Genomic DNA, 20,625 nt, shown 5'->3' with positions numbered 1-20,625 from the left:
ATGTCTATTTAAGTCACAGTCCTAAGAAGTGGGACTGTTGTGTTTAGCACTCCCTAGGAAAGAAACAAAAGTAGTTATTCCAAAGCCTACAAGAGCGCTCTAACCCTTGGGGGCTTAATAGATCAGACTCTTCCTCCTCTTCCAAGAAAAGGAGAGGTATCTCCCCATTTTCTGAAGGAAAGAGGTGAGTGTCAAGACTGTCAATACGCCATAGAGGGCAGCACTTTCCTCTCTGGTTGGTGAGGCTTATACGCCATGGGCAGCAACAGGGTGCAAGGTTCACAGAAGAATAAGCAGTATTTTGTTCTGGCCAGAGCTCGACCACGTCGGCTTTTGTGAATTCCAGCCTGAACACACCACTTGTCCCAGGCATTCCTGGGGTACCTCTCACCTGAGGTGATGCTTCTGCCTCAGCGTCAGGCACCCCTGCACTCAGTTGTTCGGTATCTCTGTCTTGTTGCGGGACATCACTGGGAGCTATCGGCAACACCAATGAAAGCTATGAAAAGAATTACGTTTGCGTCTCCAAATGTAAAATCTTTGTTGCTGCTGTCTTTTCACACATTGTATGCTGATATCACAAGACATACTAACCAGTTCTTACACGACCACCTAGAGCACAGCACTGTCTCCTCCAACACCAGAGACTCCTGAGACCTTATTATGCTAGTAGAACTCCTTTTAAGAAATGGAAACAAACATGCCATATACTTTTTGTATATAAACAGTTACACACATAGGTGTCTATTATGTAAGTGACATGATAAAAGCTGAAACTGGTAGAACACGTTCAGGTAAACAAATGCACGCATACAATAAATTTCAGTCCCTTTCCTTAGCAGCAGTGCTATGGGTACAACGGGAACTTGACACGGCTTGGCTTTTGTTTTGGCTTTAATTCCTGGAATCTGACCAGCACTTCAGAAAGATTGTGTTGGTTCTTCCGGTTACTTCCTTGTTCTGGAATTCACTTCCTGCCTTCGTGCCCTAGGATTTCCTCCAACTTTATCAAACCTAGCCTGGGGTTACTTAACATTAGGATTAGTCGGTGAATTACCTCGCCAAATGACCAGGTTCACTTTCAAGCAGGGAATATTAATTTATGGCTAATGATAACACTTTGTGAACCTTTCAAACTAGCTAGCCCATGCCAAAGGTCCTTTTTTCCTTCTTGAGCATTCAAAACTAACAATGAGGGATGTTAAAATAGTGGAAAAATTATTAAAACCAGAGACTATTTTCTTCTAACTTGCTTTATTGGTGGCGCTAAGTTACGTTATGATACTCGAGGCGTTTTCAAATACTCCTGTGATGTTCTGGCGCTACTTTACGGTTGTGTCTCTGCACAAAACCAACAGTTTCTGAACGACCGCTTCCAGGCTGTGCCCGGCTCACGCTCTCACAGAACGCCCTGAGGCGGGCGGTAACGGCGGGCGGCTCCCTCAGGCGGCGCGCGAGGCACGACCCCGCACGGCCCCTCACGGCCGCCCCCAGCGGCGGGCAGCACCGCCCGCCCGGTCCCGCCCGGTCCCTCCCCGGCGCCGCGCTCGCCGTCGTCCCTTGCGCGGCCGATCCGGGCCCTGCGCCTGACGCCGCGGCCGCGCCCAATCGGCGGCGGCGCCGGGCCCGGGCCCTCCCCCCGGCGGCTCCCCACAGGGCCGGGCAGGGCCGGGAGCGGCGGCGGCCGCCGGAGCTGAGTCAGCGCCGTGCCGCCGCCGCAAGATGAACATCATGGACTTCAACGTGAAGAAGCTGGCGGCCGACGCGGGCACCTTCCTGAGCCGCGCCGTGCAGGTAGGGCCGCCCCGCGGGGTGGGGTGGGGCGGAGGGGGCACCGCCGTGACTGGGCTCCGTGAGGCCGCCGCGGGGCGTTGGCCCGGCCCGGGGGTGTCGGGGGCAGCCCGGTGCTCCTGCGGCTCCGCCCGGGGAAGCGGGGCTCCGACGGGACATGCCGAGGCTGCTGTCTGCCGGGGGTGGGCTGGTTCGGGGGTTGTTGGGCAGCCTATTGTTTCTGAGTCGGTTTTCCCTTTTCTTCACGCTGAGGGCACTGTAATTGGCTTTTGTTCCTTCGCCGTTTTCTTGAGCCGTAATCCTCTTTCTTTACATAATCAAACCTGACCAGATTTCCTGTGGGGAGGTGGAGGTCCGAGCAGAGCGTAGTAATTCGCTGTGGTTTCTCGTGATTTTTCCGTGGGTCACGGTCAGGTTTGGCACGGGATTAAAGAGGTTATCTGGTGTGATCAGGCTGACGTATTGGCCTAAATCTCCATGTTCAAGCAGAACCAGCAATCAGCAGCAGAGCTCTGAAAATACAACCTCATCAGAAAACATTATTGCTCCGATTGCAATGAACTCCAAGTAGTAGTTGTGGCTTTCCTTTGTGATGGAGGTCTTTCCATGCCCCCCCTTCCCCGGCTTCTGTCAGGGCTGCGTGCTTCCCAGCCTGTCTTCCTTTCTTCAGCTTTTCTTGCTGGCCAAGGGGAAAAGGGATGTGAAGTTCACCCCTCATTGTAAGAGCCTGTGGCGGGACCTTGCGATTTTTGTCATCTCCTAAAATGAGAAGCGTAATGAAGCCGCTGAGAGGGAGGAGCGAATCCTTCACACATTATTGCAGTCCGAGTGGCTAATGCTGTGTGTGCTACTGCTGCTCCTCCCGTTTTGTTTCTTTATTTGTGTTACTGGCTATGGGAGGCCTACAGATGAGATTGAGAGGCAATCTGTTTGTGGATTTATTTTTTTATGTTTGGGCATCATTGGAGAATACGGTGTAATCTGACAGTAGTTCCTTTGGTATTAGTAACAAACAAATGAAACAGTTCAGCGGCATAAAATGGTGTGTAAGAAAATCACTTAACTTCCATTTCAACTTACTTCAGCCATCTTACAAGACAGCGAACACCTTGTTAGAGGTTTCACAGGCTTTTCTGTTCCAAGGGGATTGGGACTCTTACTAACAAGCACCTGATGCTTATGTTCCAGAAAACCTTTTTCTCTGTGAGACTATTCCATATTCAGACTGCTATATTCATTTCTGCATTCATTATCTACGGCAAAGTTGAGCCTACCAGCTGTCTGCATCCCAAAACTGTCCTTTCTTCCGTCAAGTAGAAAATGCTTTGAATGACTTGTTCTCAGTGAATCTTGCAGCAGCTCCAATTTGTGGAGCAAAGCAGAAAACAAGTGTAGTATTTGAGGTAAAATAAATAATGTCACAGAGTGTAGTAGTAGGAATGTGTCCTTCCTCTTGCCAGGCCCTGTAATTGACAAGCTGCATGTATAGCAGATGGGAATGAGCTGGGCTTTTCCTCTTTAGTAGTAGGAACACTTTTATTATCCGTGACTTCTACCTGAAGTTAGAGGCTGTCTTGATGTAACTTCTCCTTCTAGGAATTTTGCAGTGCAAACTCAAAATGTCGATGGGGCCACAGTAACCCAGTTGTTTGCAGAACAGTACACTTTCCTTCTGTGTAAGCTGGTCACATTCAGGCAACCTGTGTGCATATTTGGATTTTAGTAGCAATAGCTTGGTAGGTGTCTTGCTGATGTGACTTGTTACAGAAAGCTGTTCTGGAATCCATACCGTCAAACTACTATTTTCTATATGCTCTGTATTGCTTTTTTTTTTTTTTTTTTTCCTTTAAGTGGGTACAGGAAGTCTAACATGGAGTAAGCAGCCCTTACACTGCAAAGTAGAGTTCTGGAAATATTAAGTGAAAAGGCCATTTTGTAAACAAATACGATTCTTTGTAATTAGTCAAATTCAAAGCCATTTATATTGTATTCTAATGAATCTGTTAAAAGTTTTTGAGAACTACTTACAGTGCCTGACCTTGTTTTAAGGAGCCTTTTAAACAATAGTAGTAGCAGGTCCATACCTAAATTCTATTCCCTCCCTATACTGCAGCTGAACTTTCTCACCAAGGCAGCTTACTTTTATGTACAACCCTAAATGCTGCAGCATGCCTCTAGACTTTAGATGTGCACATTATCAAAGCTGGTTTTGTTCTATGTGAAATGGAAATTAAAACCAACTTGGACAATGCAGTTTTATTCGTATTATGTTCTTGTGTTTTACTGTGAGTTTAAATATTCCACCTAAGAGCTTGCTAAGAATCAGGTTTGACAGTTGGAGTGTTTCTAGTACTGTTTTCTTAACTGGAAAGACTGTTAAGGATTTAATCCTAAACCAGGTTCTTCTGAGAATGCCTGCCTTTGAACAGGCTGTCAAGTGATGAGATCATCATCATCATGCGGAACCACCGATCCGAGGAAAGTCAGGCCAAGCCCTTAGTTCCGGTTTTGTTTTGTTCCCTGACATGAAACATGTCTTCCTTCTCTCCCAGGGAACTGGGACTGAAGTACAAACTGGTTGTGGAGTAATAAGACTCGACATGAATTTAATATCAACTGAAATGAATCGTCTACTGTATTTATTTAGTTAAATGCAGTTACATTGGATTTCACTAAAAATACAGCTTGAAAGAGAACTCAAGAGGTCAATTTACTGTTTCTGTAAAGCTTAACAGGATCTGTTTTATCTAAACAGTTCCTGAAGCATTTGTCTGTCCTATTCTAAAATGACCTCTCCCTCCTCCCTGACCAGTGTATATTCCACAACTTCCCAGGACAGTCTTATTTTAACGTTCAGTCCTTGCCTTGAAAGCTTTCTCTGATGTCTGATTTAAATCGCCATACTGAATTTTGAACCCACTGCTTCTTGCCCTGTTTGCTGTAGACAGGATAACACTCTAAATACAGTAAAGGTATCTGCAGTGAGAATCTGTTACGTCTTCAGCTTTCCCCATGGGAGAAGGGACAACCTTAATTACAAAACTCAGAAGGCTGAATTAATCTTGAAGTTGCCTCTGTTACCTCTGGGCTCTCTTGGCTCTTGTTTTCATGAGCACTGTGCAAAGTTGGACAAAATGCTTCAAGTGAGAACTCTTGGTAGCAAGAAGAGGTAGACCAGAAGATTTCTTCATAATGTTGTAAATTACCCTCCTCATCTCAGTGTGAGTAAAAACCCCTTCCCTTTTTTTTTTGATGATAATAATGGTGGATTGTTGAACTTAACTTTCAAATCTATCCTTAGGTTTTCAGTGATGTCTGAATAACTTGATGTGCAATGAGAGTGAATAGTTACTGTCTTAAACTTGCACTGGGAAACTATTTCTATGAATTAACTGCTTTCAACCTGTTTGACTAACCATAGTTCACAGAAGAAAAGCTTGGTCAAGCAGAGAAGACTGAACTGGATGCTCACCTGGAGAACCTCCTCAGCAAAGCAGAATGCACTAAGCTGTGGACAGAGAAAATAATGAAACAAACAGAAGTGTTATTGCAGCCAAATCCAAGTAAGGAGTCCTTTTTTTTTTGTTTGTTTGCAACTTTTGAATTCATAGCCTTGCCAGTGTAAACGTTTACTGGCATAGGTATTGCCTAAATTATGACTAACTTCAGCAGTTTTGAAGGCTGCAGTTACAGAGGGGCACACTTCGAAGAGCCACTGGGAATCGGAGGTGCTGTACCAATTGCTTTCTTCCTGTTCTTCTGTAACCTTTCAAATGTAAAAGGCTTTAAACTATAGCATTGGTTCCCTACTCTAGTAGTGGATCTAGTGGATTTTTGTTTTGCTTTGTTTCCTTTTAAAATGAATTTCTGACTCCAGATCCAGAAATATTAGGTGTCTGTAAGAACTCTAAAGTTTTTCATGCAGATGCAGTGGCTCAAGGAATTTCATTGCTCTATTTCATAATATTAAACTTCCTGTACAATACAAATCATTTTGAAGCAGGCAAGAAGAACTGAAATGTTTGTCCCTAACAATTCCTTTACTAAATACTTATTTTCTCTAGATGCTGAGTCTTTAACACTTCCCAGCTTTGTAGTTTTCTATGCGTGGTACTTTTGGTTTGTATTTAAGGAGAACTGTTTAAGTTAGAGTGAAGACTTCTGGCCCAAATTTTTAAAACCCAATTATAGGAGGGGAAAAAAAAAGTATAGCTTTTCACTTTCACGGAAGACTCTAAGAAGCACTTGAAGCAAGCATGACAAATGTGGAATATAGATAGTCTCCAAAAACAGTATCTTCAACTTCACATTGTTTGCTTAAAGTTGAATTTGAATATCTGGGTTTAGAAATTCTGCTTTCTTTTTCCTTTTTATTTTTTTTCTTTTCTACTTGTAAGTTGTGTTTTGAGTGATAGTGTTTGAAATACACATTTTTTTTAGATGCCAGGATAGAAGAATTTGTCTATGAGAAACTGGACCGGAAAGCACCAAGTCGTATGAATAATCCAGAGTTACTAGGCCAGTACATGATCGATGCTGGTAATGAATTTGGCCCAGGAACAGCCTATGGTAAGTGAAAACAACAAATGAAGGGGAGAGGGGGGAAAATGCACAGATCTCTTCTTTTCTGAACAACGTAAAATTATATTTCTCATCTTCCTCTAGGAAGTTACCTCGTGTGTTACAAAAGTATTTATTGTCTGAGAACTTAGTGAGTGCATCTTCTAACTCAGTCTTGAGGGTTTGTTGAAACATACTAATGAGAACTGTATTCCTGATGTACTAACTTGAGCTTCCTTACCTAACTTACAACAAAATTTCAAAGTATTGTTCGGTTAATGTACAAAAGCTACATGCATGAAGTTGGAGCTGATCATGGGGGTGAGGAGAGAAGCATTTTCTAGTAGCTAAGCAGGTGTTTTCCTTGTTATCAAGTACTCTTGTTTAATTACTTTTAAATGTGGTACAAGAGAAGGAAGTTGTTAGATTAATATACGGATTATAATATCCAATCCTAACAGGTGTGCACAATGACGTTGCCATATCTAATGCAGCTTCTACAATGCTGTATTTATTTGTATTGAAATCTGGCCTTGCTCTGTGATTGATATTAATATAAAACAAGAAGAATTAGCATTATTAGGTGATTCTAATGTATTTTGAAAGTACCTACTATGGTGTTGGATTGTCTTTCAAACTGTTGGCTTTAATTCTTGTTCCCATAGTAACTTGTTTTGATAACCACCTGCCTGAATTGCTACGAAACTATCGTATTTTCTCACTTGCAGGAAATGCACTCATTAAATGTGGAGAAACACAAAAGCGAATTGGAACAGCAGACAGAGAACTAATTCAGACTTCTGCTATAAACTTTCTTACTCCCCTAAAAAACTTCATTGAAGGAGACTACAAAACTATTACTGTAAGTTGAAGCGTGTGTTCTTCAGCATTTCAAAATGGTTGGAAGTGTAAATCTCTGAAGTAGTAGATAACTGCGCACTACTGGTTTCCTCAAACTAATTTAGAAAAGGTCAGATAAAATTGTGCCCTTGTTGTATTCTCCTTCCTTTTGACTAATCAAAATTCTGAAGTCTTGCTTTTTGTAACTATTGTACTTTTAAAGGTACATGCGTTGAGTATAAACTGTGTGAGAATAGTTAGGAGCTAATTCTGCTTCTTTGTTCAACTGGAGAACCCTTTTTGTATGTGATGCTGGGGGGGGGAGGGATCCAAATAGATTCAAAAGCAAAATCCTGTCTGCTTTATCTCATGAACTAACCTAACTTGCTTTCAGAAAGAACGTAAACTATTACAAAATAAAAGACTGGATTTGGATGCAGCAAAAACCAGATTGAAGAAGGCAAAAGTTGCAGAAGCTCGAGCCGCAGTAAGTAGTATTTTAAACTTGTCCATAACTTTCACACTTGTTATAAATAAGTCTGACTTCTTGGTTAGGTTTCCAGTACTAGCTTCTTGCCATCACTTTTTTTTCTAGGTGAGATAATTTATTAGAAATGCGTCACAAGGAAATGAAAGTGAATTGCTGATCAAGATGTTAGTCTTTTATTTTAAGGTGTTCCATTCAGTTGAATTTACTTGATCCAAGTAAATATTCTACCCTTGTTCACTACTAGATGAGCCTGTAGTGCCAAAAATAACTTGCTACAATCTGCCAGACAGTTGTAAGTATAAATCATGCAGGGTCTTGAGGAAATCTGTGATGAAACACGTTTGTCATGTAATAAAATTAAAATAAATACCAAGATTTAGATTTTATTTATTTGAATCTTTGCAAGTGTTGAAGCATACATACAATCCCAATTTATATACCCATCTAGACTTAACATCACTATATCAAAATTTTGTAGTTTCTTGTTTCACATCACTAAACAAGACAGGACTCTTAAACTTGCATCTCTTAACCATTCTTATTGCCTCAACTAAAAAGCTGCTTAAGATATCTATAAATTCAGTATTTTAAGTACTGCGGACTAGATAATCAAATGTATGCAATTTCAGCAGCATGTGCTTGAAGTGTTTTCAGAATTATCTACTGACTGAAATTGCAACAGTTAGTGAAAGAAATGATGGATACTGAAGTGACTGCTACCACCCCACAACCCTCTGCCTTGGGAGTTAGGGCATTTAGTGCAGTAGGTTTCACGCACTCAAATTCTGAAGAAATACTGATAGTTTAAATGGAAGAATGTGCATGGTGTGCAGCATGAAGGGGCAGAAATGGGATTCTCAGACTTTGCTGGTGTTTCTGAATAGATCACTGTTCTAAAGATCTCAGAAGCATCATTGGTGTGACTGAGCTTCATAGATGAAGCACCTCACATCTTTGGGGTGGTGATCATTTCTAAAAAAAAAAAAAACAACAAACAAAAAACACAAGCAAACAAAAAACCCCACATCTGCCTTATGGTTCTGCCTTTGTCAATCCTCCATGTCATGCATGCTATCCCTGTGTATTTAAACTATTGATAGGTTTTTAGATCCATGTACACATTTTTCCTTGTGTTATGTTAATTTTATGCAAAAAGTTAATTTTCTGCTTGTCAAGCTTTCTGTAATTTGTAAGATTACTAATGGAGTGCAGAACAGGTGATTAGTCATCTCGCAGTGGAATTTGGAAGCACTGAATAGAGTAGCAGCAGATAATAAACTATTCCTTTACTTGGATTTGTTCAAAGTTAATTTCCCTGTTCCCCAATACCCCCCTCAAGGAAAAAAAAAGTTTTGCTTATTATCGTGGTAGCAGGTATACGCTGTACTTCTTAAGTAGAAATACCGTGAGGAAATTGTTCCTGCTGAGTTTACTATTAAAAGGAAGGTTCTGTGTTGAGTTTATTAGTTCCATCACCAGTGTAATCATCCAGAGCTGCATGCTTGGACAAAACTATTGACAGTTGCTGCTGCTGCTGCTACTTGACCAGTCTTAAATATTCTTATAACAAGTAATTCAGTTTTACTCACAAGTAATTTTGTGGTGCTAGAGCATGAAACTCGAGGCTTCTTACATCACTACCTTGCCTATACTTCAACTTTAATTACATTTTAACAGCAGTATGCCTGTCTGAGAAGTATTGGATTTTAGAGTTCCCAGAGAAGTGAAAAAATTGCATCTCTACTTTTACCCTCTGCAATATAGAAAGGGAGGCTAACATGGATATAGGTGTGATGACATGGTTTGCCTTCTGCTGGCTCACTTCTTTTTGAAGGAAGATGTCTGACAAACACAGCTGAATCTGATAGGCTAGCAAAATGTGTTGAATCAAATGTTTGTTTCACTACTTTATTTGTCAGGATGGAATAAAGTCATAAATTAGGATCTACTTTTAAATATTTTTCCTGTTGTAAATGTATTTGAAGTTATTTTACCATGCTTATTGTACGACTGAAGTAGCTTAGATCAGTATTTAGAAGAGCTAAATAAAACTGTTTGAATTTCAGTATTCAGTTCATAGTCTTGCTTAGCTTAAACTTGCAGCGTTTGGTGCCAATAATCTGTTCACCTGCTATATTCACTGTTGTAACTTGCTTTTGTCTTTTATCTATGTACTTAAGCAACTAAACACCTCTCAGCCTGAAGAGAATAACATTATGGTAAATGTCTCTTACGTGCTCAACTTGCTGCATGTAAAATGGCTGAAGGTTTGTTGGCCTCCTGTGTTCATTCATTTTCTGTCAAATGGTTCCTCTTGCTATCCTGCTAATTTGGCTTTGTTTCAGACATTTTCCATTCCAAACAGGGTCTGTAGCTAACTTATATATAAGTATACTAAATACACTTCTGGTGTATAGCATTAGATGTTTTCATCAGAAATATTTCTGATGATCTGAAAATATGCAATACTGTGTTTGCATTCATATGAATTTATTAGTGTAAATTTAAGGTGCAAAGGAATTGATTACTTTTTTTATCCCTTGTGAAATTAGTTTTACCCATTGAAGGGAAAGGAATTATTTTATTTTCATGTTTTCATAGGGGTAGGAATAAGTGATGTGAAACAGCCAGGAATATGCAGAAACTATTCATTTTCTTCAAGCTGTCTTTTATGAATAGCTGGAACTGGGTAATGTCACATATGTGAAGGGCTTAACTTAAGTATGGTTTTAGCACCCTAATTGTGAAAGTGGGGGAGGAGGGTGTTAATAATGTACAGCAGTTTGTCGTGACATAGTTTGGGTCTGGGATCTGCACAGCATAGTGGGTCTCATTGCAGTAAGTGTTACAGGTTTCTCAGTTGTGATCAGGTAAAGGAGCACCTAAGTTTGTTTGTTTCAACTTTCTTCTGCAGCTTTTATGAACGTTTCTTCCTACCAAAGTCCTGATTGTGTCATCTTCTTAGAACTGGACAAATAGGGAGGTTAAAGGACAGCTGCATTGCAAGAGGGGATTGGGACAGCAAGCTGAAGTAATTAAGTTCTAGAGTAAATTCCTTGCAGTTCTATGACTGCTGTGCTACGTGCTCCTACTTGAATTCTCAATTTGAGAGTATTTTATTAAGCTTAGTTTCAATGAAAATTCTTGTGAAATAAGAAACTGGTAATGGAATTAGCAAGAGAAATCATTAATTTGTCTGTTTCAGTGTTTATCTAATGTGTTGTTAAACTGAGAATAGCTTTCCATAGTTTCCAGTATTCTAACATATCAAGATAACCTAACTTCATCCATATAGTATCTTAGTTTTATTCATATCACTTGCTAATCTTAAATCTTAAACTGTAATAATGTTACAAGTATATATTTAAATCGGTCAAGTTCTACATGTCAGGTATTTTTCAGTGTATGAACTTATTTATGAATTTATTGCAGAGGTTAAGTGCTATCTGTACTTAATTTAGCTTCATTGTATATGAAGGGCTTTAGGCAATTAGCTTTTTCATAGAGCCTCTCAAATCTCTGAAGTTCTGAGGACAGAAAAATAATTAAAAGACAGCATAGAGTTGCATTCTGTAGTAAAGTACCACCAATCTCTAAGTTTGTGTATGTTTTTATTTTTCCCCACACTTTTAATGCTGACTAGATATGGGCTGAGGAAGTGACAAAAGTAAGTAAACAATTTAGAAATGGCAGAATTCTGAAACAATAACTTGTGCTGGCATAATGCAATAAAGGATATTGCATGTTGTTGATTTTGGTCTAATGCTGTTGCATTGCATCAGAATACTCTGGTTCCCTCTAGGGCCTTCCAAATTCCAATGGCAATACAAAGTCTGTAGCATGTCTTATAGTAAGCTGTTTCTGGCTAACTGTTGCTTAGTACCATATGACTGTCATGTGACAAGACAGACTAGAAAAAGAACTACAAGACTTGTCTCTCAAAAGTTACTGGCAAGGTGTCCTGTTAACAATGAACCCTTTAAGCTTTTTTTTGAAAATTTTCAGAAAGGTAAAGGTATAGTAATCTAACCTGTCCTGAAAAACACTGACCATCAGCTTTTATTCAGAACATAAAGCAGTATACAAAACACTGGAGTGCTTGCCAGAAATGTCAATAAAACCATGTGACATTGTTTTTTATTACAGCCCTTCTCCATACTGTCACAAGAGAATGCAGCGCTTAGCTTAAGCAACTGAAATTAGGAAGTAGGTACATCTGAAAAATAACTGGGCTGAAGGGTGGTTCTTCAGCTCCTCTATAATATAAGGGGGACTAAAAGCTTTAAATCATGTCATGAATTACGTACATTCCTTTTTCTTTTTTCTTAACCATATAGAAAGCAGATACTATTCAGAACAAACTATACCCCATGCATTATACTGAAGAAACCTGGACAGGTTCCTAAAGGCAATTGGTCAGTTATTCTCATGGATGTTTCGTCCTCTTAAAGCTTCCTATTCTCATGTGTTTACTTACCTGGCAGGAAGAAAGAAAATGTTAGCAACTTCTGGCTTCAGAGAACTGGGAGACTAGTCTTTTAATCTCCAAATAGTTTATGTATTATTTTGTTGTTTTTGTAGAGGAAATTAAGATATTGGTTATACAGAAGGGAATGCTTTTCTTCCCCTCCCGGCTATCAGAATTGCTGTTCTCCACTGCTTGTTCTTTCATTTCTCTTGGGGACTTCCAGATGGATTTCACTGATATCAATACAAAGATTTAATAGGAAAATTCCAAGTGAAGTTTCTTGCCTCAACAAACTTCGAAAATGTAATTAGTTTGTAACTTGATACATACAATCTCTCAGTTTTAAGTAGGAAACACGCAGTACCCTATAGCTGCTTTCTCACTGTGCTTGATTAATGTATAAGCCTTCACAGCTGCAGTGACTTAGATGAAAAATGTTTCTTGAGTAACTGCGTTATTCTTCTGTGCTTATTTCTGAGATTAAGATCCTTCCACATGGCTTTCCATATTGATTAGCATTAATGCCATGCAAGAGCAAAATGTTTGCAACCACATAAAAACCTCAGGAAACTGGAAAAAATAGTTTCACGAAAATATATTTCCCTACTCCATTGTGTTAAGAAAAGTAACTGCTCTATCTTGGATTTAATGCAGATTTCCCCCTTGGGTTTGTTTCTGGGGAATAACAGAAGGAACTAAATGCATGTAAGCACTGAGGCAGGGTAATAAAGATTCCAGGACTGAGGACACTGTGTCTTGGAACAGTAAGTCTTAAATATTACAACATAGATTTCTGTGTATTTGTGTCTTTTGAGTAGTGTCCTTTTTTTCCAAAATACTCTGAAATAATTCAGTTCATGCTAGATTAAGTCCTTTAAAACTGCTATGATTGTTAGATCCAGTTAAAAATCCTTGATAGGTAGGTAACAAGGAAAAAACAAATTGGAATTCTTTAAGTATCAAAATTGAATCCAATCATTTTAATAGAAACTCTACTCTAGTTAGGATTAGAACATTTGATATAGTCCAGATACATTTTTTTAAGACACCTCAATTCCAAACTCCAGAAATAGTTTTAGTAGATTGGTGGTTAGTATGCAACATTAATATATGAAATATCCTGTTAGTCCTGACACAGATTTACGTCTAGCTGATTGTCGTGTGGTTGTCTGGCAAAAATCAGGTCAGGTTTACCCTAAATTACCTGAGTAGAGCCCTGTTAACTTGAAATATGGAAAAAAATCGCCTTGTCCTTGACTGCCACTGCTGTGCCAGCAGAACCTGTGGTTCAGACACTATTGTGCTGATGAATACTTGGTTTGTTATTGGGAGAGGTGGGGTAATATTGCTGGCAGAAAAATGCCCTCCTTTTGCATACGTTGGATATATGTGGTAGGTATCGGATGTTAAAGGTGTTTGTCATGTAGATAGAGCCTCGATGGTTCTGAACCTAGAAAACAATTATTTTTGTGTAGTGAAAATCTGCAAAGAAGCAGCACAGGATTCAAACACCTAAACATGTGATTAAATGCATTTGTATGAGTAGCTCTGAATAAAATTGGACTGTTGTGGTTGGAAAGTTTAATAGAATGCATTGTGCAAATACCTAATATGCATACTTGCTTTTAGTCTGAACAGGAAGTACGAATTACTCAGAGTGAATTTGACCGTCAAGCAGAGATTACCAGACTTCTGCTGGAAGGAATCAGCAGCACACATGTGAGTACACAAAAGGCGGGGGGGGGGGAACAGTTAAAATCCAGGCACTTCCTTTTAAAACAACAACAAAAATCTACACTAAACTACTTGGGAACAGTGGGCTACTAGGTTTCACCTTACTGCCTTAAAAAGTATCCCACAGCCAGTTTTTTTTGTATTATACTTTAGTATCCACTGAATTTATTTTTAATTTTCCATTTACCTTGAACTCAGGTGTTTTCATTTTTATTCTTTCAATTTAGCTTTCCATTCATCAGATTAGATGAATATTGAAACCACAAAAACATGCTAAAATATTCTGTTGTGGAAACAATATTAGGTAAATGGCATGATGGTTGGACAGAACCTATTTTTTTGTGCTTGATTACGCTGATTTGTGACGTTTTATTGTAGCTACCTGCTAAATCCAGGCACAGTGCCTACGTGGCATAAATCCTGTGTCCCGGTGTTGGCCTTACCAACGTGATGAGTAGACTCATCTTTCTAATGCAATCCGGAGTTTTTGCAGGCTAAAAACTTGAATTCCTTGCTGTGTTACAGGCACATCATCTTCGTTGTCTGAATGATTTTGTTGAAGCTCAGATGACCTACTATGCACAATGTTACCAATATATGTTGGATCTCCAGAAACAACTTGGAAGGTAGTAACATTGTAAAAACTTCAGAAAAAAAAACTTTTCTAAGTGCTTATCAATAGTAGGAAAACTTGCACTGATACAACAATAGTGAACACACGGGTTGTGCTGGACTAAGAGAAAATATCTCTTCTAGTGTAATTAATCTGTGATTCATAGAATCATAGAATGGTTTGCATAGGAAGGGGCCTTAAAGATTCTCTGATTCTGACCCCGCTGCCATGGGCAGGGACACCTTCCACTTGCTTACCCTAATTACCCCAGTATAACTACTTCCCTAAGTCTACACATTGGACTAATGCCTGTTGAAGGTTATTTTATTGAGATTTTATATTTTTTATTATTGAGGAAGGTGAGCCCATGGTAACATTATTTAATGGCAGAAAAAACCACCTTGTTATTAATTGTAATCATTGTTATCCTTTTTGCTACAGAACCGCTGTATGATATAGGAAAAGTTGTTGCACTGCCCATAAATTCATGTTGCCTCTTAATTTGTAACTAGCCACTAACTGATTTGAAATGAAACTACGTTCTCCACTGTTGAGTCGCCAGCATATCTGTAATCAGTAATCCAAAACACCTGCAATGGAATGGGCAAGCTTATCTACTTTTAATGTTTTGTGGCTTTGGCGTTTTTTAAAGTAAGAGAAGAAACTGCCTGATGCTAATCTGTGTTCATAATTCTTTCTTTGTGGTTGGTGGTGATGTAAAGAGATATACATGCTTGCTTTTTATACAGTTTCTCCATTCAAATTCTTCTTTACCAGCCAGTCTGTCTTAGGGCTATTCCAAACCATATTATTTAGGTGAGCATATGCACTGAAGGGTTGTCTGTATTTAAAAGTTTACTGTAGTGGCTGTTTTAAATAACTGCCTCTATAAAGTATCTTTGCTTTTGTTTCTCGTGAAGAGGAAGTAAAAACAAAAGTGTTTTTAATTCTTGTCCTTTTCCTGACTTGCTACTTCCTGTGGTATTTTATGTCCTTTCCTCAGTTTGTTTAAATAGATAGTTTAAAGACTTTTCCAAAAAATCTTTAATCTGTTTTTTAAAGAAGCTACATCTTTAAAGCTACATTGCATTGAAAGAAGTATGCAATCTTAGGATTTGGTAGCACCTGAATGCGAGTTTTAGAACTGAAGTTTGAGAATAAACATTCACTGAAATAAGGACAAGTGCCTCTTATACTTCACCTACCCTTTAATATATTTACACAAATATTTTGAGAAGTTGTTTTTAAAATTTGTACTCTTATCCTAGTTTACTTGCCAAACAGAAAGCTTTAAGCATAATAGGTTTAACCTAAAGAACATATTTGTCATTAAAATCTTGCCATAGGATGTATAGCATATTTAGAACAGCTGTCTTTGTTTAAAATGTATGTAAACTGCTACAAGGTATAAAAATAATATATTTGAAGAAAATACTGCCTTTAGGAAAACAGAAGGATATATCTTTGTGTTGCTATGATCTTGTCATAATTTTATCAAAAATACTAACTGCTAGAAGACCAAAAGCTTAGAAGCTTTTAAAAATCCCAAGTTCCTTAATCAGCCCAATTAAATTTATCTGCTTATGTGGGTTAAAACAGACAGGTTCTCAAGTTGCACTCCTTGCTTTGGAAGAGTTTCTCATTTTATAGGTACGTGGTGGGCAGTATTTTTGGTAGCTATTGGATTAAGTAGGTGAACAGGGTATGTGAAGTGTTCTTCTCACGTTACACAGAGACAGATATAGCCACCAAATAAATAGCCTAGGCAGCTCAGTTAGGTTTTGGTTGTATTTGCAAGCACTTTGTCAGTTAAAAAGGGATATAAAGTGCTGGGTTACGTGTGCTCTTTTCACACATCTCAGAACAACACTGTGCCATATCCTCATATGAAAGCCAAGAGCTGTGAGGGGCTAGTTTTGTTTTTGAGATCTTTAGTGAACCAAAGGTGTGCCAGCTCTAAGTGGGATAGTTTGTTACTTGAAATAAAAACTTGGTTCCCGGAGTAGATGCATATTAAATGTTTTATCTGGCACAGAATCTAGGGCATAAACCCTAACCCAGTTCACAGTGAGACTATTCAAGTTCCAGGGCTGACCACTGATTTTGGAGATGTACTCTTCAGAGTCAGCTGTGGGCAAGGTGAGAAGAAAACTTTCACTCAGTTCTCTTTATATAAGTAGACATAGTTTTATGGATGTTTCTCTTCAGTGCAGCACCAGCTACTTATCCCTCTACTGCATTCTTCTCCTGAGTGGCTGCTCAAAGAATCAAATCTCCCAGGTTAAAAGCAGTATCTTTTTTTTTGTTGTTGTTCCCCGTATTTAACTAAACAGATCTATTTCAAATATTCTAGTACTCTAGCTGTTTTTTTTTCTTTCTGACAACTGCTTTTGCTCTGAATTTTCTCAGCTTCCCTGACAGCCAAGCCTAAGTTTTGGCAGCATTTAGTCTTCCATCTTACCCTTTGCTATTCACAAGCTGTGAAACTCCTACTACTCAAGTGCTGAAAAAAAAATTTAAATCCCAGACAATCTCTGTACAGCTGAAGATTTACAGTAATGTACCTACATAGAGCTTTGCAAAAAGTGAGACTTAATGCTTTACTGATTGACCGGGTGGTTAGAAAGTCTTAGTTTTCTTCTCCACTAGCTGTACAAACCAGTGACCTTTCAAACTGAGCGGAATGATCTACAAGTAATTACTGTGCTAACAGAGAACAGGTTTAGCAGTATATTAAACAGTTGTTTAATGATACTCATAAGCAGCTGATTGTCCCTTTAAATTTTGAATGCCAACTATGATAGTAATAAATACGTCACAAGGCACATCTGAGTTATCACTGTGAAAATGTTGTGGTGTTGATTTTTCTCCCTCTGTTCTGCTGATTTGATTTGCTTACACAAAAAAAAAAGTGTGGGGGGGGTGACGTGTCCATATGCTGGATCGTAAAGAAAAAGCATCTATGCAGAAGGACTGATGAGCAAAGTTGTGTGGAATTGATTGACCAGTTGATGCATGGACTGGTCAGAAGAAGAGTGGAAGGAAGTAGAGCTACAGGTCCACATCATCCTGACTTGGACTAATTCTCCCTGCTGACCCTCACCTTTTTCTCTGTCAGCTCTGCCATTTTTCAAAACCTTCACTGGCCTGCTCTTAAGGTATAATCAGATGAGCACTGGAACAAAGTAAGGCAGCAAGGAATGACTGCATCAACTACTAAATGAGTTTTGTCTGCCATGGAACTGCATCACAGGATGCAGGGCAAAGTGACATAAGATGGTAACCCAGTCTCACAGCTCATCATTCACAACCATGCTGTTCTGTCCCCTTTATCCCCCACCCCAAAATACGTGGCTCTCTTGCTCTCCTTTCTGCTCCTTCCACTTTTTAGACGTGTTGTTTTGTGCTTTCTGTTGTATCACCTCTGTGTTGCAACACTTTTTTGCAATTCAGTTCATATATATATATATGTATGTGTATATATATATATATATATATATGTTTACTGGCTTATTTTTCAGGCAGGTTAATGAGTTGACTTCATGGAAGTGTCTGGCAAGCAGTACAGCTGGCAAAGAACAAGCAGTAATCTGATCTAGAAAGGAGGGTCTTGAGTTGATTTAAGTTCATCTTTAGTGTTAAAAATATTTTTGCTTTACAATGTGCAGCTAGCTGGATCAACAAACTGATTTAGATAACAAAAATAGCTGTGACTTTTTTTCTGCTTTCAGAGGAGGGCTGTGTTTTTAACCTATATTATTTCCCTGATCTGGTTCACTAACACAAACCTTTGTGTAGCCATAAAACTGAGGAATTAGCAGGAGGGGGTGAAGGTTACTCTTACTGGCAGAGCTGCCAAAATAAATGTTTATTAAAATGAAGTGTGAATTAGGTCTGACCAATAGTATTTGCCTGTATTTTTTTAAAGTGGCAATTTTCAATTTTTTTTACGGTGGCAATATTTATTTTAAAGTGTATTGGCTTGGTTTATACTATGCATTATGAACAAATCTTTATTTAGGTTTGTACAAATATCGGTGCTATCCAATTGCTGCTGTCTATTGCTGTCTATTCTGTAACTGATGAAGGCAAGAATACTAATTTAGGTGTGAAGGCATGTAGAACTGATTCACCCAGAAGTCGTTTTGTTTTCCCCTACAGCTTTCCGTCTACTTTTCTCTCTAACAATAATCAGTCTTCCTCGACTCCTGTGCAGAGCATTTCTACTCCCTCAGTTTTGGCCTCAGCTTCTGCTTCATTGCCTTCAGTAAGCAATTCAATAGTTACTTCAGGCATCAGTGAACTGAAGTCATCAAGTGGCAGCAGGAAAGCTAGAGTTCTCTATGATTATGATGCTGCAAACAGCAGTGAATTATCACTACTTGCAGATGAGGTAAGTTTTTTAAGTACCTTGGTCATTTAAGAGTAAACTCAGAATTCTTGTGACTATCTAGTTAAGATGTGCTACGTGAAGAAATCTGTGTAGTTGATTTTCTTTTTAATTAAACTTCAATAGTACTCTGAGAAGCTAGTGTCCTGTACCTGTATACCCTAATATTCTGTAGTGAGAGTTAACATTTGTTATGCCTGCTCAGCTTGCAAGAAGAATTTTCTAGACAATCAAGGTTCAACTATGCAGTCTTCCTTTTAACATACCTCTAGCACTGTTATCAATATAATTAGTCTTTCAAACACGAAATGTTGCATTTTGAGAAGAATATGGAAGTAAAGCCACTTCTGGTTTTGGTGGCAGTGGTAGTGCTGTGCTTACTCCTCTTCTAATTGAATTCTTAATAGTTGAAAGTCAGAGAGCCTATACAAAGCAGGCAGAGATATAAAATAAAGTCACCTAGTTATGTGACTGTAGCTGAGTGGTGAAGAATAACATCCACAAAATATGTTATAACTTTTTAATGCGTGCATTACTTACATATTTTTATTTGACTTTTATCTTATGTAGACAGTGACTTAGATGGAAGCTGTGGCCTCAGATTTTCTGTTAAGGTGTAGCCCATCAACATCACCTGTCTTTCTGTCATGTACTTGAAGATTCAGGGAACTTGCTTCTAGGTTGCCTGTTGATGACAGTATACAAGATACATAGATTAAAAAAACTAATAAAAGAGAAACAGTAATTATTAAAAAATCTTCAGAAAAGAGGTGAAGTATTTTAACTATGCTACCGTATTTACTTCTTTTCCTTTAACCAATGAAATAATTTTTATGAGCACTAGATTTTGGTCTGTGGATACTCAAATGTTCAGTTTAACTTGGTTAATCCTGTTTCTAAGACCTTGTAAATCACATGAAGATAGACTATTTTTTTTCCAGACAATTATAAGATTATAATGATGTGTTTCTATTTTTCAGGTGATAACAGTGTATAGTATCCCGGGCATGGATTCAGACTGGCTGATGGGTGAAAGGGGAAGTCAGAAAGGCAAAGTGCCTATTACTTATTTAGAACTGCTAAACTAAATGGCTGGCCTGAATAAAGACTGTCAATTATGGTGACACCATATTTATATACAATTAATGTTATGTAAGCAGGTTTAAGTGTCTTCCATGTTTCTTTCTTGAGGGACAAATACCAGCCATTACAAACTGGCTTTTCTGCCAGCATGGTTGCATGGTAAATACTCTATTCAAACTTAACGTGTTTAAAGCTTTTACTTCATGTGCCAAGAACATGTTTCCTACAGATTTGTTTCTACTGAAGTTTTCACTAATACCAGCTTCTACTTTTGAGTAACCTAGATTGAAAGCAGGAGGTACTGTTTTCTACTGAATTTTTTCATTAATGGCAAAGCTTTTCTTCACATAAAATAAACTTATTGTGAACTGATGCAGGTGTAATGCACGTTATTTGAATAATCAAAAACAAACATGAAACGTAAACCTTAAATAAATCCATATGGGTTTGTTCCCAATACGTGTGGAGTAAAAATGTACTGAGGCATGTATCCACTGAATAACTTGTGCATTTAATCACCGTTGAAAAATGAAAACAGATGTCCTCTCTGTTGAAAACATAAGGCAAAATGCTAGTATGTTGAGGTTTTAAGCTGCACATAGGTGGATTGACACAAGTTAGTGACACACATTCTGACATCTTAATTTTGCTTTGTA

The 20,625-nt window shown here is 38.6% G+C and overlaps 1 protein-coding gene across 1 annotated transcript; it reads left to right on the top strand.

Moving 5' to 3' along the window:
- Positions 1-1,605: 1,605 nt before the first annotated feature.
- On the top strand, positions 1,606-20,341 carry SH3GLB1 (SH3 domain containing GRB2 like, endophilin B1). Its single transcript, XM_035538271.1, has 9 exons — positions 1,606-1,794; positions 5,213-5,354; positions 6,232-6,360; positions 7,080-7,213; positions 7,586-7,678; positions 13,779-13,868; positions 14,409-14,509; positions 18,658-18,889; positions 19,867-20,341. The coding sequence occupies exons 1-9, from the start codon at positions 1,723-1,725 to the stop codon at positions 19,972-19,974; spliced, it is 1,101 nt and encodes a 366-aa protein (XP_035394164.1). The 5' UTR covers positions 1,606-1,722; the 3' UTR covers positions 19,975-20,341.
- The last annotated feature ends 284 nt before the right edge of the window (positions 20,342-20,625 follow it).

The sequence above is a fragment of the Cygnus atratus genome, chromosome 8 (genome assembly GCF_013377495.2).
Source record: "Cygnus atratus isolate AKBS03 ecotype Queensland, Australia chromosome 8, CAtr_DNAZoo_HiC_assembly, whole genome shotgun sequence".
NCBI lineage: Eukaryota > Metazoa > Chordata > Aves > Anseriformes > Anatidae > Cygnus > Cygnus atratus.
The sequence above is the reverse complement of the archived record's forward strand: the minus strand, read 5'-3'. Positions and strand labels throughout refer to the sequence as shown.

What these genes read in the sequence shown, in the direction of transcription:
- SH3GLB1 (XM_035538271.1), top strand. Translation starts at nt 1,723, where the DNA reads ATGAACATCATGGACTTCAACGTGAAGAAGCTGGCGGCCGACGCGGGC. An exon ending in GAGACTACAAAACTATTACT is followed by an intron (nt 7,214 to 7,585) that starts GTAAGTTGAAGC and finishes ACTTGCTTTCAG; the next exon opens with AAAGAACGTAAACTATTACA. An exon ending in TTGCAGAAGCTCGAGCCGCA is followed by an intron (nt 7,679 to 13,778) that starts GTAAGTAGTATT and finishes ACTTGCTTTTAG; the next exon opens with TCTGAACAGGAAGTACGAAT.